The sequence below is a fragment of the Aquarana catesbeiana genome, linkage group LG01 (genome assembly GCF_042186555.1).
Source record: "Aquarana catesbeiana isolate 2022-GZ linkage group LG01, ASM4218655v1, whole genome shotgun sequence".
Lineage (NCBI taxonomy): Eukaryota > Metazoa > Chordata > Amphibia > Anura > Ranidae > Aquarana > Aquarana catesbeiana.
The window spans coordinates 591,942,172-591,962,686 of NC_133324.1; the positions used below are offsets into that span (position 1 = coordinate 591,942,172).

The window sequence follows — 20,515 nt, forward strand, 5'->3', positions numbered from 1 at the left end:
GAGTGCCACCTATTGACTTAAGGCGGAAATACATTTTAGGTTCTGGAACTCTATAAAATGACTTTCTCTGCTCTAAAATATCATTCTAGAAGTGATTAAACAAACTATGGGTGACTGAGAAATGTGTCTAATATGAAATTCTTTTTTAATAACACTGTGTACAGATACTTGGGATCTTTATGTTTATCGGGAAGTCTGGGAATCCCCAGCAGTGGCAAGTATGGCAGAATGGTTTTGTAGTAGTATTATTATACAGGGTTTATATAGCACTGACAGTTTTTTACAAACAAATGTAATTTATACATGTTAAGTGTACATCCCTACATCTACCTATGTGGCGGTGTCTCTTTGCAGCCATGATCGATACAGGCACTAGGGGAGATACAACAATTAAGCGGACTACTGATATATGGGGACCACCTATCTTTCTAGGATGGGTTGGCCCGATTTATTATTTCACTTGTTGCCCCCTTGGATAATCCATATATACGGTGTAATTTTTACCTTAGGGCGAGCTCTCTTCCTTGGCTGAACTACACCTAATGCACTCTCACTCTGGGATTGTCTGTGCGCTGCTCCCCTTCTCTTATTTCCACACTGTGGGCTGGACAGCCATTTTTCCCATCCAAACCTGGTATTAATAGGATCTTCTGAGGGAAGCTGTAAGCGAAACACGTAGTGTTCCCTGGTACTCTCATTTCCTGTGGGGCCCTGATATGGAAGATCATCTTAGATACAAGCAATAAATTCTTCATACTTATGGGCATAACTACGGGTTTCTTTGTACATATATGATTAACCAATATGGGATATTGTTGCATGTACAGTATATATCATGTACCAATCTTTTTCATATTATTTCCTTTGATTTTAACGTGGTTGTAAACCCCATTCATGAAATCTGACCTGGGCACATATATCTGTAGTGTTTACTTCTCTCTCTTCAAAGCCCTATTTCCATGTCTTTCTGCTGCTCCGTTCCTCTGTTATCAGCGTGATAACTTCTGACAAGTTCTCCAACACAGGAGATAAAAGCAACTGGAAATTTGTGTTGGGGAGGAAACTTAAAGACTGATGAGCAGAGAGCTTGTCTATTCACAGCACAGCTCTGCATGTTTCTTCGTTCCTCTGCCTATGTGGAGGGGGGTGTGCCTTTCCTCTAATCAGCTCTCACACAGTGTATGCCCAGACTCCTCTCCCACTGCTGGAAGAGGAAACAAGATTTCTAAGATGTGCACTTTCTAAAGCATATAGAAAGCTGAAGACAGCAGATATACATGTAAAACTTATGTAGGGAGATTTGTTTAATCTCTGTGCATCATCTAAGGCTGTTCACTTCACTGGGCATCCACTTTAAAGTGTTTTTTATCATGTTGATACAATCAATTTGGACTTTATATTCAATCGAGTAGCCCTTTTCATTTTTTTGGGACTACTAGTGGTTACCAATTAAAAGTCCATTTCAATTCCTTTTTTTTCTTTTATACATGTTAAGTGCATGACTGCTGATGGCATGTGCCTTTTGCCCTTTGTATTTTTAGTGATCTCAGAACTTAAGAAGACAACCTAGTACCTGTTTACCCACCTATAGAGAAGGGTTATAGTGGCACATGTTAAACTTAGGTTTGTAGTGGCACTTGGCTTTGGTTCATAGGGCTGTGTGCAGGGCAGCCCATTCATTTCAATGGGCTGCTTTACCTGCGAGAAACACGGGGAAAGATGTTCTGGACCCTTCTGGTGCCTCACTAAAGCGCATGTTGCTGCAGTACCATGCAGGTGGGCGTGCATGAAAATGCATGTGGTTTGCCAGTGCATGGGGGTGCGGGGATGCTATGGCACCCCCATGCGTCTGGTAAAGAGCAATGCGGTTGATTTACTAAAACTGGAGAGTGCAAAATCTGGTACAGCTGTACATGGTAGCCAATCAGCTTCTAACTTCAGCTTGTTCAATTAAGCTTTGACAAAAAAAACCTGGAAGCTGATTGACTACCATGCACAGCTACACCAGAGTATGCACTCCCCAGTTTTAGTAAATCAACCCCTATATGTTTCTCTGCGTGTTGGCCGAACACGCAGAGATGTGAACTAGGCCTTAGGTTTCACTGCATGCTGACTATAATTTAGGACTATCAGAATATTTTTGTTTATTGCTGCTTTAGAATTTAGAGAGGCCATGGTTCCTTCAGGATTGCTGCCATGGCTTTAATAAAGTTCTCAGGAAAGGCAGACCACCGTTCTGCCAGAGAGGCAAATGAAGATCTAGTGTTTCTGCTAAGAAACACGGATCTCTATTTTCCCCCAGTCAAAGCACCCCCTGGGGACACAGTTAACCCTTTGATCGCCCCTAATATCCCCTTCCCTGCCAGTGTCATTTGACGTCACTCGCACATGCAACGTAACGCGTACGGGGGAGGAGCCACATTCTGACGTCGCCCGCTGTCATCCTGGATCTTCATGCTCATGCTGTTTGCTCCTATATGCGCTGTTGTAATGAAGCCCTTGTGAGTAGCCATTTGTTCATTAATAAAGTTCTTTAAAGAAGTCATCAGTGTGCACTTAGATTTTGCTTCTCTCTTACCACTATATCCTTGGGATGCCGATCGGTGGAACCGGACCTTTTTTTGGAGGTTATTCCCATATGGGACATACGCTGTTGACTATCTGATCAGTGGCCCACACCTAGAGGTGAGCGAAGCAAGTTTGCTGGAGGTGGAGGAATAGTCACCCCTACATTGAAATTTCTCACAGGGACTCTGTTTACTGGAACTGTTAGTCCACCTTCCTTTTTTTTAGCTTTATATGGACTTTTTTTAATCACATTTGAAATGTTTTATTGAGCCCTAATATTGCGCTGCACTCCTTTTGTGTAATATCTATCGGAGTATGGCCTGCTTTAGTGATGGTCCAGTAGGACTGTTTGCAAGCAAAAGGGAGTTTTAGCTATACTTTATATCTGCTCTCAGTTTTATTTTTTTTAAATGATAGAATTATTTTTGTTGTTAAGTGTTAATATATATATATATTTTTTTTTCTACAGGAGCTTCTTTAAAGCCTTCTCACTAGTTGGAGAAACTCAGGAAAGGGAAAGAGTTTTAATTCACTTCTCTAACCGATATTTTCAGTGCAACCCAAACAGCATATGTTCTTCAGGTACAGTATCTCTATGTTTGTGTTCCTCATCATTATATGTATTATATATATTTCCATTTGTTGGCTGGTAATTGTGTTTGAAAACATACTCAAATGGTTGCACCTCAGGAGCTTTAACATATACACTGCACCCGGAAGTTACTAAAATAACCCAAGGTTCTCTGATGCAAGGTGTTTATTGGGTCTGTTTAGTCAACAAATTCGGGCCTATTTATAATGGTAATACAAAAATCAATGTGCAGTAACCATTCAGATTTTACCTTTAGCCCTGGTTCACACTGCCGCAACTTGTCATGTGTCTTGAAAGTTCAAAGTCGCATGGCAAGTCATGCCTCATTAACGGCACTGGAACAATTCTAGGTTCCTTTTGGTGCAACTTTAACACGACCTGCATTGACTTCTGTTAAAGGAGTCATATGCAAGCCATGATGATGTCAGATTCAAAGTTGCGGTGGTATGAACCAGGGCTTAGAACAGCCAACAATTAAAGATTGACAGTTGGTTTGTTTGGGTTATGACATTATTGAAATTATTGTCTTATTAAAGAGAATTTGTTTTTTTTTTTTGGTAGATGTACTCGCAAAAGTGTCTCCAATTTTTAAAGGGCATAGTTAAAGTGGAACTTTACCCAAAAGTTCCTCCCTGTCTCCCCTTTGACATTCGGAAAAATATTCTTTTTGGGGGACTGGGTACCTGGTTTTGACTGGTACCCTCTCCCACTTTATTTCCACTTGGATCGCCTAGGCAATCCGAGTGGAAATTCTCTTTCCCCCACCCTCCCTGGAGTCTTCTGGGACAGTCAGAGGTCCCAGAAGACTGCGGGACCATTCACAATGTGCAGCATGGCTCACGCATGCACAGTGGGCAGCAGGCTGTGAAGCAGCAAGCTGTCACATCTGGGTGCCCATAGTTAAGATGTCAAAAACCTTCCCCAGCATCCCCTCGGGTAAGCACAGAGCTGGATCCTGGGACAGGTAAGTCTCTGTTTATTAAAAGTCAGCAGCTACAGTTTTTATAGCTGCTGACTTCCAATTTTCAGAAAAACGAATGGAGCTCTGCTTTAGGGATATTACAAACATTGCTAAAAAAGTGTCTTAGGACACTTTCACGCTGATCTGCAGCAAAGAAAAAAAAAAAACGCTTTTTACCGTGTTTTACAGCGTTTACGGTGCGTTTTTCACAGGACACGTGACTCAAAACCTCATTAAAAATGCAACCGTGAATTCATTTTTGGTGCATGTTTGCCACGTTGTCTATGCATTTCAATGAGGACGTGTGTTTTTGGTGTGGTTTATGTACTGCACCAAACCTGCACCAAAAATGCAGGAAGCAGGATTTTACTAAACGCAGCGGTCCCGCAACAGATCAGTATGAAGAGTTGCATAGGATTACATGGTCTCATGTTTTTCTTTCGCTTTTTTTAACGCGCAAGTGGAAGAAATATGAATCAGTGTGAAACGAGCTTTAATGAGCAGTATGTAGAGGAGAGAAGTGCAGATGGTATGATATTGGGTAGTATATGTATATAGAAACAGAACTGCTTTTGGAAACCACCCCCCCAAAAGAAAAAAAAAAAAAATCTATTTTTGCTAAACATACACTAAAATCATTATTATTGAGCACAAACACAAGTTACAAATTTCCTGCTAAATCAAAAAGATAAAACTGGATTGAGTTAATAAATTAGGTCTTGAGACTGATTCACACAGGCAATGAGACCTGTACAGTGTGAATTAGAAGTTTATGTGGCTGGAGCCTAATTTGACAGGCGTATGGGTGCAGGTGTGCGGCCCCCAACACAGCGTGCTTATTCGGGGCCACTTCCCCATGCCTGCACACCTGTCAGTTTAGGACCTGCTGTGCTGCTGTGTTTGTACAGCTGCGGCTCAATTCATTCACACAGCCTGTGCGATTAAGTCCTTAGGACTTGTTCACATGTGAGCTTGGGGGGCGGTAAAACTCCATGGTTGAGCTACATTTTTATTGCCCCCCAACCACTACCCCCTGTAGCTTTGTGTACACATGCTGCGACAGGAATTCTACCTGCTGTCGAATGTGACCTATTTTAGTGCTTGGTGCTGTTCACTGCAAGTGTATGCAATGCAGGCAGTTGCAGCGTGTTCTGTTTAGCTATCCCCAGTGATGTATGACAAAGTGGAGGTGTAACATTCATTATGATGGGACAGGACAAGTAAATGAGATCTACTCCATATACAGGGCTATACCAATAGATGGAATAGTCTCTGTATAGTTATTGGCTGCTCATTTTTAAAGTTGAACTAAAGGCACAAATACTTACTGGTATGTCTGCTTCAGCGACTGCATTTTCTCGCCGTCTTTTCTGGGGTCCTAGTCTTCTGCCACCTGGATTGGCCAGTGCAGGATGACATCACTCCCGTGCATGCACAGTACTTTGCCAGAAATGTAAACAGAGCTGTGCATGTGCAGCTCTGTTTACATTCTGGAGAATTGCAAACGGCCAGGTGTGTGTATTTTTATTGAAGAAGAGACATTTCATGCACGATCACATTTTTCTTTTATTTTTCGGAGTTCATTTTTGCTTTAGGCTTATTTCATAGTAATCTAAGACAGGTTTGGCTGGTAAAATAAGACAATGTTCTGTTTTTAAAGGGATGACCGTAGCATTGTGGTGTTGCAAAGCTACCAGTCGGGTTCAATCTTGCACTGTAAAATGAAATTGGAAAATTGAAAGCTTGCAGCTGGTTGCTATGGTGGCTGTGAAGGCTGTTTTTATCAGAGGCATGATACATAATGCCAACTGAACTTGTAATAATGACCTTGCCAGTTGTTACATTAGTGCACAACAATGAAAGAATATAGATTGAAGATATTTATAGCTATTTCCACCTTAGAAAAACATACTTTATTAAGTGTTACTATATTGTAGCATATTGTTATGTATGTATTAATCTGTGTTTTAGATGGAGTGCATTGTCTTACCTGCGCAATTATGCTTCTCAACACTGACCTACATGGACATGTAAGTATTCCCATAATGAAAACCTTCTGTGTTAATATAACTGTTTAATTAAAGAGGAATGTCCACCTCTTTCTTTTTTCATTGGGTTAAGCTCAATACAAATAATTACAAGCCCAACAATTCCAGCACTGTTCTTTAGTAATCTGCCGTTCCACTGTCACATGCCTGGTCCTGCACTACCATTCTTTCGTCATTGGGAGCCAGCTGCCCCCTGATGATGCCACACCAGATCCTTCTTCCAATGCTAGGTGGATGCCTCCTGGGAATATGTGATCTTAGGAGGTTGCAGCGGCAGGGTTATAGGTCATTCTAGCCTAAGCTAGGCACTTTTATTAAAGAAAAAAAGGTAAACAAACAAAAGAATTACAAGTTCAACTTTTTTTTAGATTGTGGTATTGGAATCGCACAAAGTGGAATTTCTTCTTGACTTTTTAGACTGTAGTATACACAGCTGGTAAATGTTTCCTGAAAACTAGGATAATGTAACTACTTGACCTCCAGAAGGTTTTTACCTCCTTAAAGCGGACCTTCAGTCATTTTTTCAACTTTCCATCTATTAAAACTTCTGCCCTTGTTTTAACTTTGGATAGTATTTTTTTTTGCTAGTAAATACTTTATACAGCCCACTTCATGTTTCTTGTCTGGTAAAAAGCCTAGGCGTATGACATCATGCACAGCTCTCTCTCTCTCTCTCTCCTGAGAGTTTGCCAGGAAGGGAGGGAGGATGAGTCATAAGAGGGCCAATGAGAGCGGCAGAGCTGGAGGTGTGCCTCTGTGTGTCTGCGTAAATCCAGGAAGTGAACAGACAGCAGCTTCAGCTGCCCACAGTTAAAATGGTTGCAGCCATACTCAGTGGAGGGAGATTTCTGTAGCATATTTGGCAAGTACAGAATCACAAAATATATAAAATAATATGCAAAGTGGTTGGAGGGAAGCTTCGGAATGGCAAAGATGTTTTTTTTACAAATTATGTGAGCAGACTGCAGTTCCTCTTTAATTACCAGGCCTTTTTTTGCGATATGGCACTGCGTTAGTTTAACTGAGAATTGCGCGGTCGTGCGACACTGTACCCAAATAAAATTGATATCCCTTTTTTTCCCACAAATAGAGCTTTCTTTTGGTGGTATTTAATCACCTCTGCGGTTTTTATTTTTTTGCGTTTTAATCGTCAAAACAAGGAAAATTTTGAAAAAAAACTACTTTTTTCTACATTTTGCTATAAAACACATCCAATAAAATTATAAAAAATCAAATATCTTCATCAGTTTAGGCCAAAATGTATTCTGCTACATATTTTTAGTATCAAAAAATACCAATAAGTGTTTATTGATTGATTTTGTGCAAAAGATATAGCATCCAAAAACTGTGGGATATATTTATGAAATTTTTATTTATTTTTGTTTTACTAGTAATGGCAGCGATTAGGGACTTATAGATGGACTGCTATACTGCGGCAGACAAATCGGACACCTATCTGACACTTTTGACACTTTTTTGGGAACCAGTGACACCAATACAGTGATCAGTGCTAAAAATATGCACTGTCACAATACAAATAACACTGGCAGGGAAGGGGTTAACATCTAGGACCATCAAGGGGTTAAATGTGTGGTCAACATTTGTTAACGGTGTGTGCTGTTTTTACTAAGCAATGTGCTGTTTTTTTCTTCCTGAAAAAAAACAGCACATTGCTGCTGTCAGAAGAGAGCCCTGCGTTTATTTACCTATACAAGGTTCTCTTTGGTAATGTCTGGAGCCGATTGTTAGGTTCCGGCGACCAATCAGCAGCCGGCACCTGCTGGTTGGTTCGTGTTGCAGCCAATCGCAGCACAGCCGGGGTGGTGTGGGGGCGCTTCCTACCCCGGCGTGCGGATCACGTACTAGGTACGTGATCCTGCACAGGAGAGCCACTTTGCGGCCGTATATGTACTGTATACGCTCAGCAAGAGGATAAACAAAATCCTTGGAAACAAGATGTGAGGAAAAGTCTCTTCAGATTATCACATGTCTGTAAGGACGAGCCATTTAGGGTATTTTCCTATACCATTATATTCTGTAGTAAGCTGTTTCATCAGTATGCTAAACAATCACATTAATCCATATCCAGTTTCTTAGATACTCTACAGCAGGGGTCCCCAAATGTTCTAAACAAAGAGCCAAGTTTACTTTTCTTCAGTCTTTAGGAGGGCTGGAGTGTGGCCAGTGGAAGTAGAAAATGTCCTGGCATCGTTGGTGTCAGAGAAATGGTGCCCCATTGTCGGGGTCAGTGGGAGAAATAGTGCGCCAAGTGTCAGATAAAGGCAAGCAAAGGGCTGCCCCTGGACCACAGTTTGGAGACTACTGCTCTACAGTTTCTTCTCTCATTGTGGACCACAGATCCCCCTTGCTTAGGTTTGAAGATGGAAATAAGCTTACTCCATAGTTATTCCACTGAAATATACTTTGACCTTCCACAATTAATTTTCCTTCACACCTTACGTAGCCAATACTGACCTTTTTTTTCTCTAACTGAATTGCTGCGAGAGTATATTATTTTTTTTCTTGCTTTGTAATGCGCCTGTGTTTAAGATGCATTTGTTTGGACTGCAAGTTAGAGTAGACTGACTTTTGTAATAATCGGGTGATACAGTATGTTCTGTTGGCCCTAAAAGTGTTCCTCCAGTGCTCCCCTGTCATGTGTCCAATCTTCCCCTGGACCTGCCCCCTTTTTTAATTTTCACTGAAAGCCCTCTTTCCATAGTATACTTACTTGGTTTAGCGCCATGGCTCCTAACCTGCAGGCAAAACTTTGTAAATGCAGAAATGTATAGTGTTTTTATAGATATTTTCTTTAATTACTTTAGGGCTAAAAAATAAAAAACCTTATTTTTAGTCTGGTGAAATAGAAATATTGCACAGGAAATCTGTACAACCAGCAGTGTGAACTCTTTCCTTGTGTTCTCTCTTTAGCTAACCCATAGTGCTATGAGGATCCTTTGTCATGTATAAAATGATTATGAAAACAAAGCTTGTTTATATAAACATAGTATCTCATAAAAGTGAATACACCCCAGACATTTTTGCACATTTCTGTAAATATTGTATTGTATGTTTTCATGTGACAACACTGAAGAAATTACACTTTGCTACAATGTAAAGTAGTGACTGTACAGCTTGTATAACAGTGTAAATTTGCTGTCCCCTCAAAATAACTCAACACACAGCCATTAATGTCTAAACCGCTGGTAAAAAAAAGTGAGTACACCCCTAAGTGAAAATGTCCAAATTGGGCCCAATTAGCCATTTTCCCTCCCCGATGTCATGTGACTCATTAGTGTTATAAGGTCTCAGGTGTGAATGGGGAGCAGGTGTGTTAAATTTGGTGTTGTCACTCTCACTCTCTCATACTTCTTCAGTGTTTTCACATGAAAAGATATATTGAAATATTTACAAAAATGTGAGGGGTGTACTCACTTTTGTGAGATACTGTGTGTGTGTGTGTGTGTGTGTGTGTGTGTGTGTGTGTATGTATATATAGTTGTGCTCATAAGTTTACATACCCTGGCAGAATTTATGATTTCTTGGCCATTTTTCAGAGAATATAAATGATAACACAAAAACATTTCTTTCGCTCATGATTAGTGTTTGGCTGAAGCCATTTATTATCAATCAACTGTGTTTACTCTTTTTAAATCATAATCACAACAGAAGCTACCCAAATGACCCTGATCAAAAGTTTTATACCCCAGTTCTTAATACCGTGTAGAGCAGTGTTGAGCCATCCAGCAGCTGTGAGATGTTCTCATATGTGCGGGCAGCCTATGTTCAGGGTTCACTGCGGGACACACGAGGCTGATGACGTCAGTGAGGAGAAGTGAGCTGTAACGTTTCGTCAGACCTCTGATATTGAGGTCAGGAGACTGAGGTGGCCACTCCAGAACCTTCACTTTATTCTGCTGTAGTCAATGACAGGTCAACTTGGCCTTGTGTTTTGGATCATTGTCATGTTGGAATGTCCAAGTACGTCAAATGCGCAGCTTCCTGGCTGATGAATGCAAATTTTCCTCCAGTATTTTTTGATAACATACTACATTCATCTTGCCATCAATTTTGACCAAATTTTCTGTGCCTTTGTAACTCACACATCCCCAAAACATCAGTGATCCACCTCTGTGTTTCACAGTAGGAATGGTGTACCTTTCATCATAGGCCTTGTTGACTCTTCTCCAATTGTAGTGTTTATGGCTGTGGCCAAAAAGCTCAATTTTGGTCTCATCGCTCCAAATGACTTTGTGCCAGAAGGTTTGAGGCTTGTCTCTGTGCTGTTTGGCGAATTGGAAGCGGGATACTTTGTGGCATTTGCATAGTAATGGCTTTCTTCTGGTGACTCGACCATGCAGCCCATCTTTCTTCCAGTACCTCCTTATTGTGCATATTAAAACAGTCACACCACATGTTTTCAGAGAGTCCTGTATTTCACCTGAAGTTATTTGTGGGTTTTTCTTTGCATCCTGAATAATTTTCCTGGCAGTTGTGGCTAAAACCTTAGTTAGTATACCTGACCGTGGTTTGGTTTCAACAGAGTAAACACAGTTGATTGATAATAAATGGCTTCAGCCAAACACTAACCATGAGTGAAAGAAAGGTTTTTGTGTTATTCATATTCTCTGAAAAATGGCCAAGAAATCATAAATTCTGTGTAAAATTATGAGCACAAGTGTGTGTGTATATGTGTGTGTGTGTGTATATATATATATATATATATAAAATTATGTGGGCACTCACTGGACTTAGCATAAAAAGGCAAGTCTTGGGAAAGGACCACCAACATTTTGGCTGTCTATTGTTTTTTTTTTTCCAGTAATCCTCCTTGAGTCAAGTTCCATGCCTTTGATATAGAATGCATTCACCACTGCATAAATAATAAATACACACACACACACACACACACACTTTGTAGCGTTTTCCTTTATTTCCTTTGTATGGATTTTAGAGCCACTATCCCAAGCCTAGTAACTATACATAGTTACTCAGGTTGAAAAAAGACACAAGTCCATCTAGTTCAACCATAAAAAAAAATAAAATAAAATAAAAAATCTCATACAATTCCATATACCCAATCCTATACCCACAGTTGATCCAGAGGAAGGCGAAAAAACACCAGAAAAGCATGATCCAATTTGCTACTGCAGGGGAAAAAAATCCTTCCTGATCCCAGAGAAGCAATTGGATTTTCCCTGGATCAACTTTACCTATAAATGTTAGTACCCAATGTGATGTGATAAGATTAATTATACAGTAGTATGAGTAGATTATATAACCATGTGTTCTCAACTGAATGCAGTCAGCACCCAATTTTGTCAGCTTGACTTGGGACTATTATATCTGGCAACCTGTGCTACTGTGTTGCAGCATTAATGCAGTCCATGCTTGATATAATATAAAAAAGTTATATTAAAAAAAGACAACAAAAACTGACCTGGTATCTTAATTTTCTTTCTTTATTCTTTTGGATGTCTTATTGGACGTCTTTGTTACTCATAATCTCTAGGTGGTAAGTTAATTACTTTTATATTTTATGTGTGTTTTCCATGCATAACACAGTGAATGCGCTAGTTCATTTCATTTCACAGCACATGACCCTGGACATTCTAGGAAACCTGTACTGAGAGAACGATACTGGTTCCCATGAGTGACCGCCTGCTGAAAATGCTTGTTGTCTGGATGTGTTTGGCTTTAATGCTGTCTTGGCTAAAATGCAAACATGCAGCCAATAAATTCAGAACTGATGATCTACATGCTTTTACCAGAGTGAGACAATGGGGGTTATTTACTAAAGGCAAATCCACTTTGCACTACAAGTGCACTGCAAGTGACCTTGGAATTGCAGTCGCTGTAGATCCGAGGGGGACATGCAAGGAATATATAAAAAACAGCATTTTAGCTTGCACATGATTGGATAATAAAATCAGCAGAGCTTCCCCTCATTTCAGATCTACCCCTCAGATTTAGAGCAACTGCACTTCCAAGTGCACTTGCAGTGCAAAGTGGATTTGCCTTTAGTAAATAACCCCCGGTGACTTAAAGCATTGATTACAATGGATCACCAAGACAGGTCAGCAATAGTAGCTCTACAGGTTTCCTTATAAAACCTGGAATGTCCTTTGAAAACATTCATGTGTGATAAAGCACAACAAATTCAATTCATACTGCTTATAAAATGATAGCCATATGTCTCCCTAGGTAATGGCTTTACTTTGCCGCATAGGCTTTTTTTTACATGGGCTTCAGCTTGTATAAGAGCAGTGTGAACAGCAAGCTGTGACAAAGCGTTTGCAGAGCTTTTAGCAAGCTTTGTTGAAGCGTTTAAAGTACAATGCGGCTCCAGTTTGTAAATCTTGAATACAGATCCTAATGTTAGTGTTTATTGCCACTTTAAACAAGCTGCTAGCAGGCTTCAGCACTTTTTGAAGCTTGTTGGAAGCATGCCAGCAGCTTGCTTAAAATGGCAAGCAACACTTCCATTGTGATCTGTGTTCAACATTTACAAACTGGAGCTGAATGGTACTTTAAAAGCTCTTCAAATGCTTTGTCAAAGCTTGCTGTTCACACTTCTCTTATACAAGCTGAAGCCCTTGTGTAACAGACCATAGTGTGTGGGGTTTCCTATTCATTTCATGAAATTGATTTAGAGGGGAAGCTAAATCTGCACCTGGAAGTGATTAACATTTCATTCATCTGACATTCCATCATCTGTGGCTGTTTTTCAAAGTGCATCTTGTGCAATGTTTAATCTGAAATCATTTTGTTATAGTAAATGATCATTATCTTTGGAATATTAACTGAAATTTCAAATTAGGCTTGTAATGGCAACGTCCTAATTTGTTGCTTAAAGTGAAAGCACCATAATTCTGTCAATACATTATTTGCAAATCAACACATAGCCCTTGCTGTCCCATTCGTAGGGCCTTTCTTCTTTAGGAGTCAAAGTACTTCTATCCTTAACATCTAACTTTTGTTTTGTTTATCCCAGACTGTCACCAAGGCTGACCATAGATGGGTTCAATGTTGCCAACCATCAGTATTTTTACTGGCAGCCAGTAAAAAACAGGCAATTTTCTCCTGCCAGTAAATGCCAGTAAAAAGAAAAGGTTGCCAGTAAAAAATATGGCTGTGATGCTCGGCCCGGAGCCAGCCAAGACCATACGAGTGCCTGCTACAGTGTGTTTGGGCAGCTCTGGTGGAGGTGGTGCCTGAGCATGTCCGGGGATGTCACGGTGCAAGGGAGCCAAGCAGAGCGGCCAGAGCCTTGTGTGTGGGTCTGGGCAATGGGAGCAAGGCAGGCCAGGAGCGGGACCATCAGTGCTGTTTGGACTGGAGGGACCACCTGGCTTGGAGAGAGACTGTCACTGTGACTCCAGAGGGAACATGTCCTGTTGGTAATCTGTAGTGCTGCACACAGCTGTCAGTATCACTTTGAGAGTCAATTTCATGTGTTTGCTGCCCATTCTAATTTCTTGCCCTCCTGAGTCCTGTCCCTGAGCTACTTACTTACTATATGGAAAATAAAATAAGAAATATGTTTTTTCACTTATTATCTACCTTAAATCACACTGCTAATCACATATTGTACTTGTTTGTAGGCTAAATAGTGAAATTTGTACTTAAAACTGTAATTTTGTAACTTTTGGAAATGGCAGTAAAAACGTGGCTGTGCCAGTAAATTTTGGGTGTCGTGTCAGTAAATTTCAATCTGTTAGGTTGGCAACACTGGATGGGTTGTTTTATTGTTCAGATTTCTCCATCCACACAAGTGAGATGGATGGAGAAATCCTGTCCTCTGAGACATTTTATTCTGACCGCAGGACTGTCAGCTGTAAGAATAAACTGCTCAGCGACTGCAGCCAAAAATTTTCCAACATTTCCATTTGACAATCGATCTAATGTCAATTCTGTCAAATAGGAACACCCACACATGGATCGCAATTTGTCTGGATCCTGTTGAACTGGCCCGAATTTCAATTCAGCTGTGGACAGCTTAACAGTGTGGCATTGCACTGGGGAAGCCATTCCTAAACTTATGTGGCCCATGGACTAGTTTAAACGATCAGCAAAATGGCACTTGCAGTCCATTCTTATGAAATCCACAGTGGATTTTTCCTTCGTACTAGCCAGCACCTGCAGTTATAATTGCAATGGCAGTCAAGCAAAGTGTTTAGTGGTACATTGCACACAGGGGTCAAATATAGTTTTATGTTCCCTAAGTGTACTGTGCATAAATGCAATTGGGCATAGGATGGATCCCATGAAGCCACACATCAATGCAGACCCACTGGTATTGGAATGAATGGCAGTCTCAGCCTGGGCATCCTACAGGTTACACCCCCAGCGGGTTTCACTCTGCCACTCAGAGCTTAATCATGGGAATAGAGACTCCGGGGGGGGGGGGGGGGTGTTGTTAAACACATCATCATCTGCCAATTAATGGAAAATAAATGTCAGGTGTGCATCGTCAACCCTCCTTTGCTCAACCGTTGTTTGGAGCCAAGACAAGCTCCTTCCCTGGCCAGCACTCACAGTGGTGTAGACAGGATTCCTTTCCATTGTAGCCTGAGCAGCATACATGTTCCATTATCTGTTCGCAATGTATATAATGCAGTGATATTTCTGAGGTTTAGTAATTCTTACAGATTAAAAAATAGTTATTATAAGGCAGGCTTTTCCATACCTATTTCCGGTGCCTCCGGTAGGTTTTTGTTTTTTTTTTCTACTTCAATGTAGTGTACTTGTATGGAAACATAGCAAAGTGGAAATTCTGTACTATTATGATTACAATTGGCAAACACTGGTTTGTAGAATTAATTGTTTGGTGGCTTTTTTTAGTTTGGGGCCTATGGCAAGCATTCTTGGCAGTTGGAATGACACAATGCAAAGTACATTGTTATGCCCTGTACACAGGATAGGATTTTCCGACAACAAAACCGTGGATTTTTTTCCGACGGATGTTAGCTTACACAACAGTCACACAAATTGTTGTTGGAAATTCTGAATGTCAAGAACGCGGTGACGTACAACACGTACGACGAGCCGAGAAAAATGAAGTTCAATAGCCAGTGCGGCTCTTCTGCTTGATTCCGAGCATGCGTGGAATTTTGTGCATCAGAATTGTGTACACACAATTGGAATTTCCTACAACGGATTTTGTTGTTGGAAAATTTGAGCTCCAGATCTCAAATTTTGTTTGTGGGAAATTCCGACGGAAAATGTCCGATGGAGCCTACACACGGTCAGAATTTCCGACAACAAGCTCCCATCGAACATTTGTTGTCGGAAAGTCCTTTTGTGTGTACGGGGCATTAGAGTGTTGCCATTAAGGTGAAGGTGCTAGATATGGTGAAAATGCAATATACATCCAATGCAATATATTCCAATTTTATTTATTTTTTTAAGGCTGGGTTCACACCAGGGAGAGGGGGAGGTGTAGTGAGGAGGGGGAGAGAATTTGTGTTCAGAACGGAACACATCTGCGAATCATTGGCACGTTGAAGATTATGTGCCTGCAATTCGCACCGCATTGCCTAGAAAACGCACACTTTTTTTGTGCAATGCGGACTGCAACGCACATATGTGAACCAGACCCATTGAAAACAACATATTCTCAAATGTTCTGCGAATTGGATACAGTGTAATCCGCATCCAATTTGCATATGTGTGAACCCAGCCTGAAGTGAAATGCACATGAGCAGTAGGGATAGTAGTAATAATTGATAAAAAAAAAAAAAAAAATATGCTAAATGTTGAAAATATTGGAAAAATGTTTGAAATTTGCAGGACAATTTCCGATACAATGAGTGGCCCATTGATTAATAGATCAATAGAACGCTTTGATTTTTGCAAAATTTGTATTTGTTTTTCTATGCATGTATGGCCATCTTTAGTGTTGTAAAAAAGAGAATACCTGCAGAGAAGGCAATGAGCCAAGCAAATGGCAAGGGAAAAAACCTCTCAGTGTACAGTATGCTTCTCCCAGTTGAAAAGCAATATAATTTTTTTTTTTTAATTGTTTCAGAAAATGAAAGCTGGCTGTGGCTTAAAATGACAATAAATTTGTAATAACATTACAAGATGACTTATTTAGCAATTATGTAATTTTTTTTTTTATAAAAGTGGATTTTTTAAAATTTGCATTAAATTCGAAGTCTTTGCGGACTAGTCAGGAAACTTATAGTGTAATGTGCTCCTGTGTATTTATATATCTGTGACATCAATGCATCTGAAGCAGTGAGGCGTCCATTCATTGTGTTTCTGAGAGACAATAGCCTTGGTAACTGTATCCAGTTGAATTTCTGTGCTAACCACATACTGTATGTATACGAAAATGCCCATAGTGCCTGCAATCAATAACACATGTATGTCCATTGGTGCAGGTGTGTGCCTTGCCATGTAGATATATTCCTAGAATATAGTCATCATAGAGATGAAATGGAGTTAGCAGTGCTGTAATTGCTGTCACTTGTAGTTGTATACACTAGAAGTGAGCAAAGCAGTTCGCACCAATGGGTATCAGGGATGGCCCGTCCATTGTGGGCACACGGGCGCCACCCCCCCATCCATGCCCCGCCGCCCACCCTATCCATTCACCCGGCCCCTTTCAGGATGCTGGCGCATAAATTCTTATGGCGGGGGTTTGTTTATTTAAGCACTGATTAGAGCCAGAGGCTCTAATAGGCTTCAAAATAGGGTGGGCTTGGGGCACAGAGCATTGCATCCAGAGTCCACCCAAGTGTGTTGCAACAGCGAATGAATATTTGCTTTTGCAACGCTGATCCTCCTCCTGGCCGATCGGGAAGCGGGTCTGATACCTGTCACCCGATAGGCTGAAAGGACAGGCGATCCTATTGGATGCCTAGAAGAAGGGGGGGCTGCACAGAAGACACAGGAGCCCGCCCGCCCTCCATAGAAGCCCGCTGCAGCCAGAGCCTGCAACCTGCCGAAGACCAGAGCACGCTGCCCGCCGGAGCCCGCAACCCACCGTGACCTACTTGGGTAAGTGCTGGGGGGATGACTGAGATGCCACCAACCAACGGAGGGGGGGTTGTTTGCCGCCCCCTCACCAAAAAAAAACATTGTCTGCCACTGATGGGTTTTAAAATCAAATCATGCTAACTTAGAACATGTAGATACTTGCAACCCTTTGGTGGTCTGTGCCATTTTTAGTTTTTCATAATTTTTGGAGGGCTCTCCCAGGCTGCTTTGAATATTCTCCCAATTATTCCATATTCCTCCTTACTCTTTTCCAAAGCTATATAGGAACCATCAGAAACAATTTTGCAGTAGCTGAATGTTCGTCATAACCTGGGAGCACTTGATCTGAGCACTTATCACAGTGTTGATCAGTGGCATCATATGGGGGATTCATTTATCAGTTTCACTCCATTTGCTTACTGCCAGTCTTCATTAGGAGCCAGCAGTGTTTCTCGTGCCTTACTCCGTGTCATAGTATCATTATTTGCCATAGACCATGGGTGCTCAACCTGTGGCCCTCCAGCTGTTGCAGAACTACAAGTCCCCATCATGCCTCTGCCTTTTGGAGTCTTGTTTGTAACTGTCAGCTTTGCAGTGCCTCATGGGACTTGTAGTTCCGCAAAACAGCTAGAGGGCCACAGGTTGAGCACCCATGCAATAGACCGTGTACTATTTGTGGTCATTAATACTTCACACTTTATAATTGACAAAGGGTTACCAGTATTGCTGTCACATATACTCAGATAAGCAAGCTGTATGGTCATTTCAGATTAAGTACAGACTGGTTCTAATCGAGAGTTTGTGAAACAAAAATACAAGTACAAAAGGAGACTCAAGGCAAGTTTCCTTCTTGTCCTCTGGGGGTGCAAGAGCTTTGTGCTCTAAAGTAACTATTTATTGATATTCCTGGAAAGTAATTGGCATTTCTATTGGCTAACAAATACTGGGTGTACTTTCCCCCAAGATTCTAAGTCATGCAGTGAGTTTGTGTCTTACTCCAGTGGTTGTCAACTGCTGGGACACCACCTTCCGCCTACTGGGCCCTAGCTTCCTGTCTGCTCTGATATTTAGACTTTGACTGTTGAAGCAGATGGGGGCCACTGCTCATTAAAAAAGTGCTCCTCCTACACTCCCTCAAGCTCCTGGTGCCGGGGCTCTTCTGGCAATCTGTACCAACCACTCCTGTGTCCATTCATCACTGAAGCATAGTAAATTGTTTACTATGCTTCAGTTTGTGAATGAGCAGAAATCCTCAGAGCGCTTCCTATTCATTCATCTGTGCAGCTGAGGCTGTAGAGAAAGGGACTTATAAATAATAAAAATAATGTCCTCAGTCAGCTTTCGGCCAGGGGGACCCTGTTAGGTAGGCTGTATGGGGCCCCATGATTTCTAACAGCAGCCCTGGTCTCCCCATTCTCCGAACTCAGTTTGCCATTTGTCAGACCTCATTATCATCACACCCGAAACAAGTATGCATTTCAGGCTTAACTTTAAATTTCGATTATATTTTTTAAAGCCTAAAGCCAGCCCTTCATGAATCGAAATTCAGTTGGTTCAGCAGGGACCGGCCAAATTTCAATCCATGTATGGGCAAGGAGGTTATTCAGAAGTCGATCTACTAATTGACCTCTGTACAACTGTCTTGTCAGAATTTCCCCACTTGATCAGCTCTGTGGGCTATAGACTGCAGCGCTGATCAGTCTCACCGCTTTGAGAATACAATGACACAGGGGGGTGGATTCCCTCATCCACATCGAATGGGGGAATCAAGTCGTTTCTCTTTTTTCCTGTTCAACCTGCTGGTTGAACGAAAAAAAATGACTCGTCTATGGACTGCCTTACTCTATCCAAAGCTTTTTTTTTTTTTTTTTTTTTTTTTTTTTTTTAGCTATGGATAATGTTAAAATGTTGGAACCTCTGTCAATTTTTGTGTCTCCCGTTTGGAAATGTTTCCTTACATCCTTTTTATTTGTTAGGTTTCAGATAGAACAAAAAGTAACAAATTCCTTTTGTCTATTTGATAGATACAAAACAGAAATTGAGAGCAAAATCCCTCCAAGAGCACAGGCAACAACCCATTTTAAAGTGGGAGGGTTCGGATGCTCTACAGGTTTTATTGCTAATGGTTTCCCTTTGGGGAGATTTCCCCTCACTCCCTTTATCTGTGACACAACAGGAAGTGGGAGGAAATCACTCTAAAATGAAAGGAAATCCCCTCTGACTGTTGTCATCAAAGTGTCCCCTTTAAAAGATTTTTACTGCTTTCTCCAACGCTAACAACTGTAAAATTTTGCATTTCCCAGTGACAATGATTTCAAAGACAAACAAAAAAAAAAGAGGATCTCCTCATTGGCGACACAGACACCAGAAGTTCTGACACTTCTCCACTCTATCCAAAACTAAACATAAAAATGGAGTTAAAGTCAGCACATCATCAAATTTCTATTGTCACCTGTATAAACCATCTGCATGATGGGAAGAGGCAGGAATTTCATATGTCTGCTCCCTGGCTGCCACTAGATACTGCTCACTGACCGTCCTGCCACTAAATACTGCTTACTGACCACTCTCTGACCACATACTGCTTACTGACCACTCTGCGACAACATACTGCTCACTGATTGCCCTGCCACTACATATTGCTCATTGGCTCTCCTACCACTACATACTGCTCACTGACTGTCCTACCACTACATATTGCTCATAGGCTCTCCCACCAACTTCATACTGCTCACTGACTGTCCTACCACTACATACTGCTCACTGACTATCCTGCCACTACATATTGCTCATTGACTGTCTTATTTATACGTACTACCATATCCTGCCACTACATACTGCTCACTGACTGTACTACCACTACATACTGCTCACTGACCATCCTACCACTACATATTGCTCATTGGCTCTCCTACCACTACATACTGCTCACTGACTGTCCTACCACTACATATTGCTCATTGGCTCTCCTACCACTACATACTGCTCACTGACTGTCCTACCACTACATACTGCTCACTGACTATCCTACCACTACATATTGCTCATTGGCTCTCCTACCACTACATACTGCTCACTGGTTGTCCTACCACTACATACTGCTCACTGACTATCCTACCACTACATATTGCTCATTGGCTCTCCTACCACTACATATTGCTCATTGGCTCTCCTACCACTACATACTGCTCACTGACTGTCCTACCACTACATATTGCTCATTGGCTCTCCTACCACTACATATTGCTCATTGGCTCTCCTACCACTACATACTGCTCACTGACTGTCCTACCACTACATATTGCTCATTGGCTCTCCCACCAACATCATACTGCTCACTGACCGCCCTACCACTACATC

At 41.3% G+C, this 20,515-nt stretch overlaps 1 protein-coding gene across 6 annotated transcripts in view; it reads left to right on the forward strand.

Annotated features, from left to right (window-relative positions):
* The window catches only part of PSD3 (pleckstrin and Sec7 domain containing 3), an 864,447-nt gene that overhangs the window by 408,296 nt on the left and 435,636 nt on the right, over nucleotides 1-20,515 (forward strand). For 5 of the 6 annotated variants that reach the window (XM_073598204.1, XM_073598214.1, XM_073598223.1 and 2 more), the window contains 2 exons: nucleotides 3,038-3,150; nucleotides 6,093-6,153. In XM_073598204.1, coding sequence (XP_073454305.1) covers nucleotides 3,038-3,150; nucleotides 6,093-6,153 — 174 coding nt within the window. The remainder of the gene's footprint in view (nucleotides 1-3,037; nucleotides 3,151-6,092; nucleotides 6,154-20,515) is intronic. The other variant, XM_073598198.1, reaches the window with a different exon arrangement.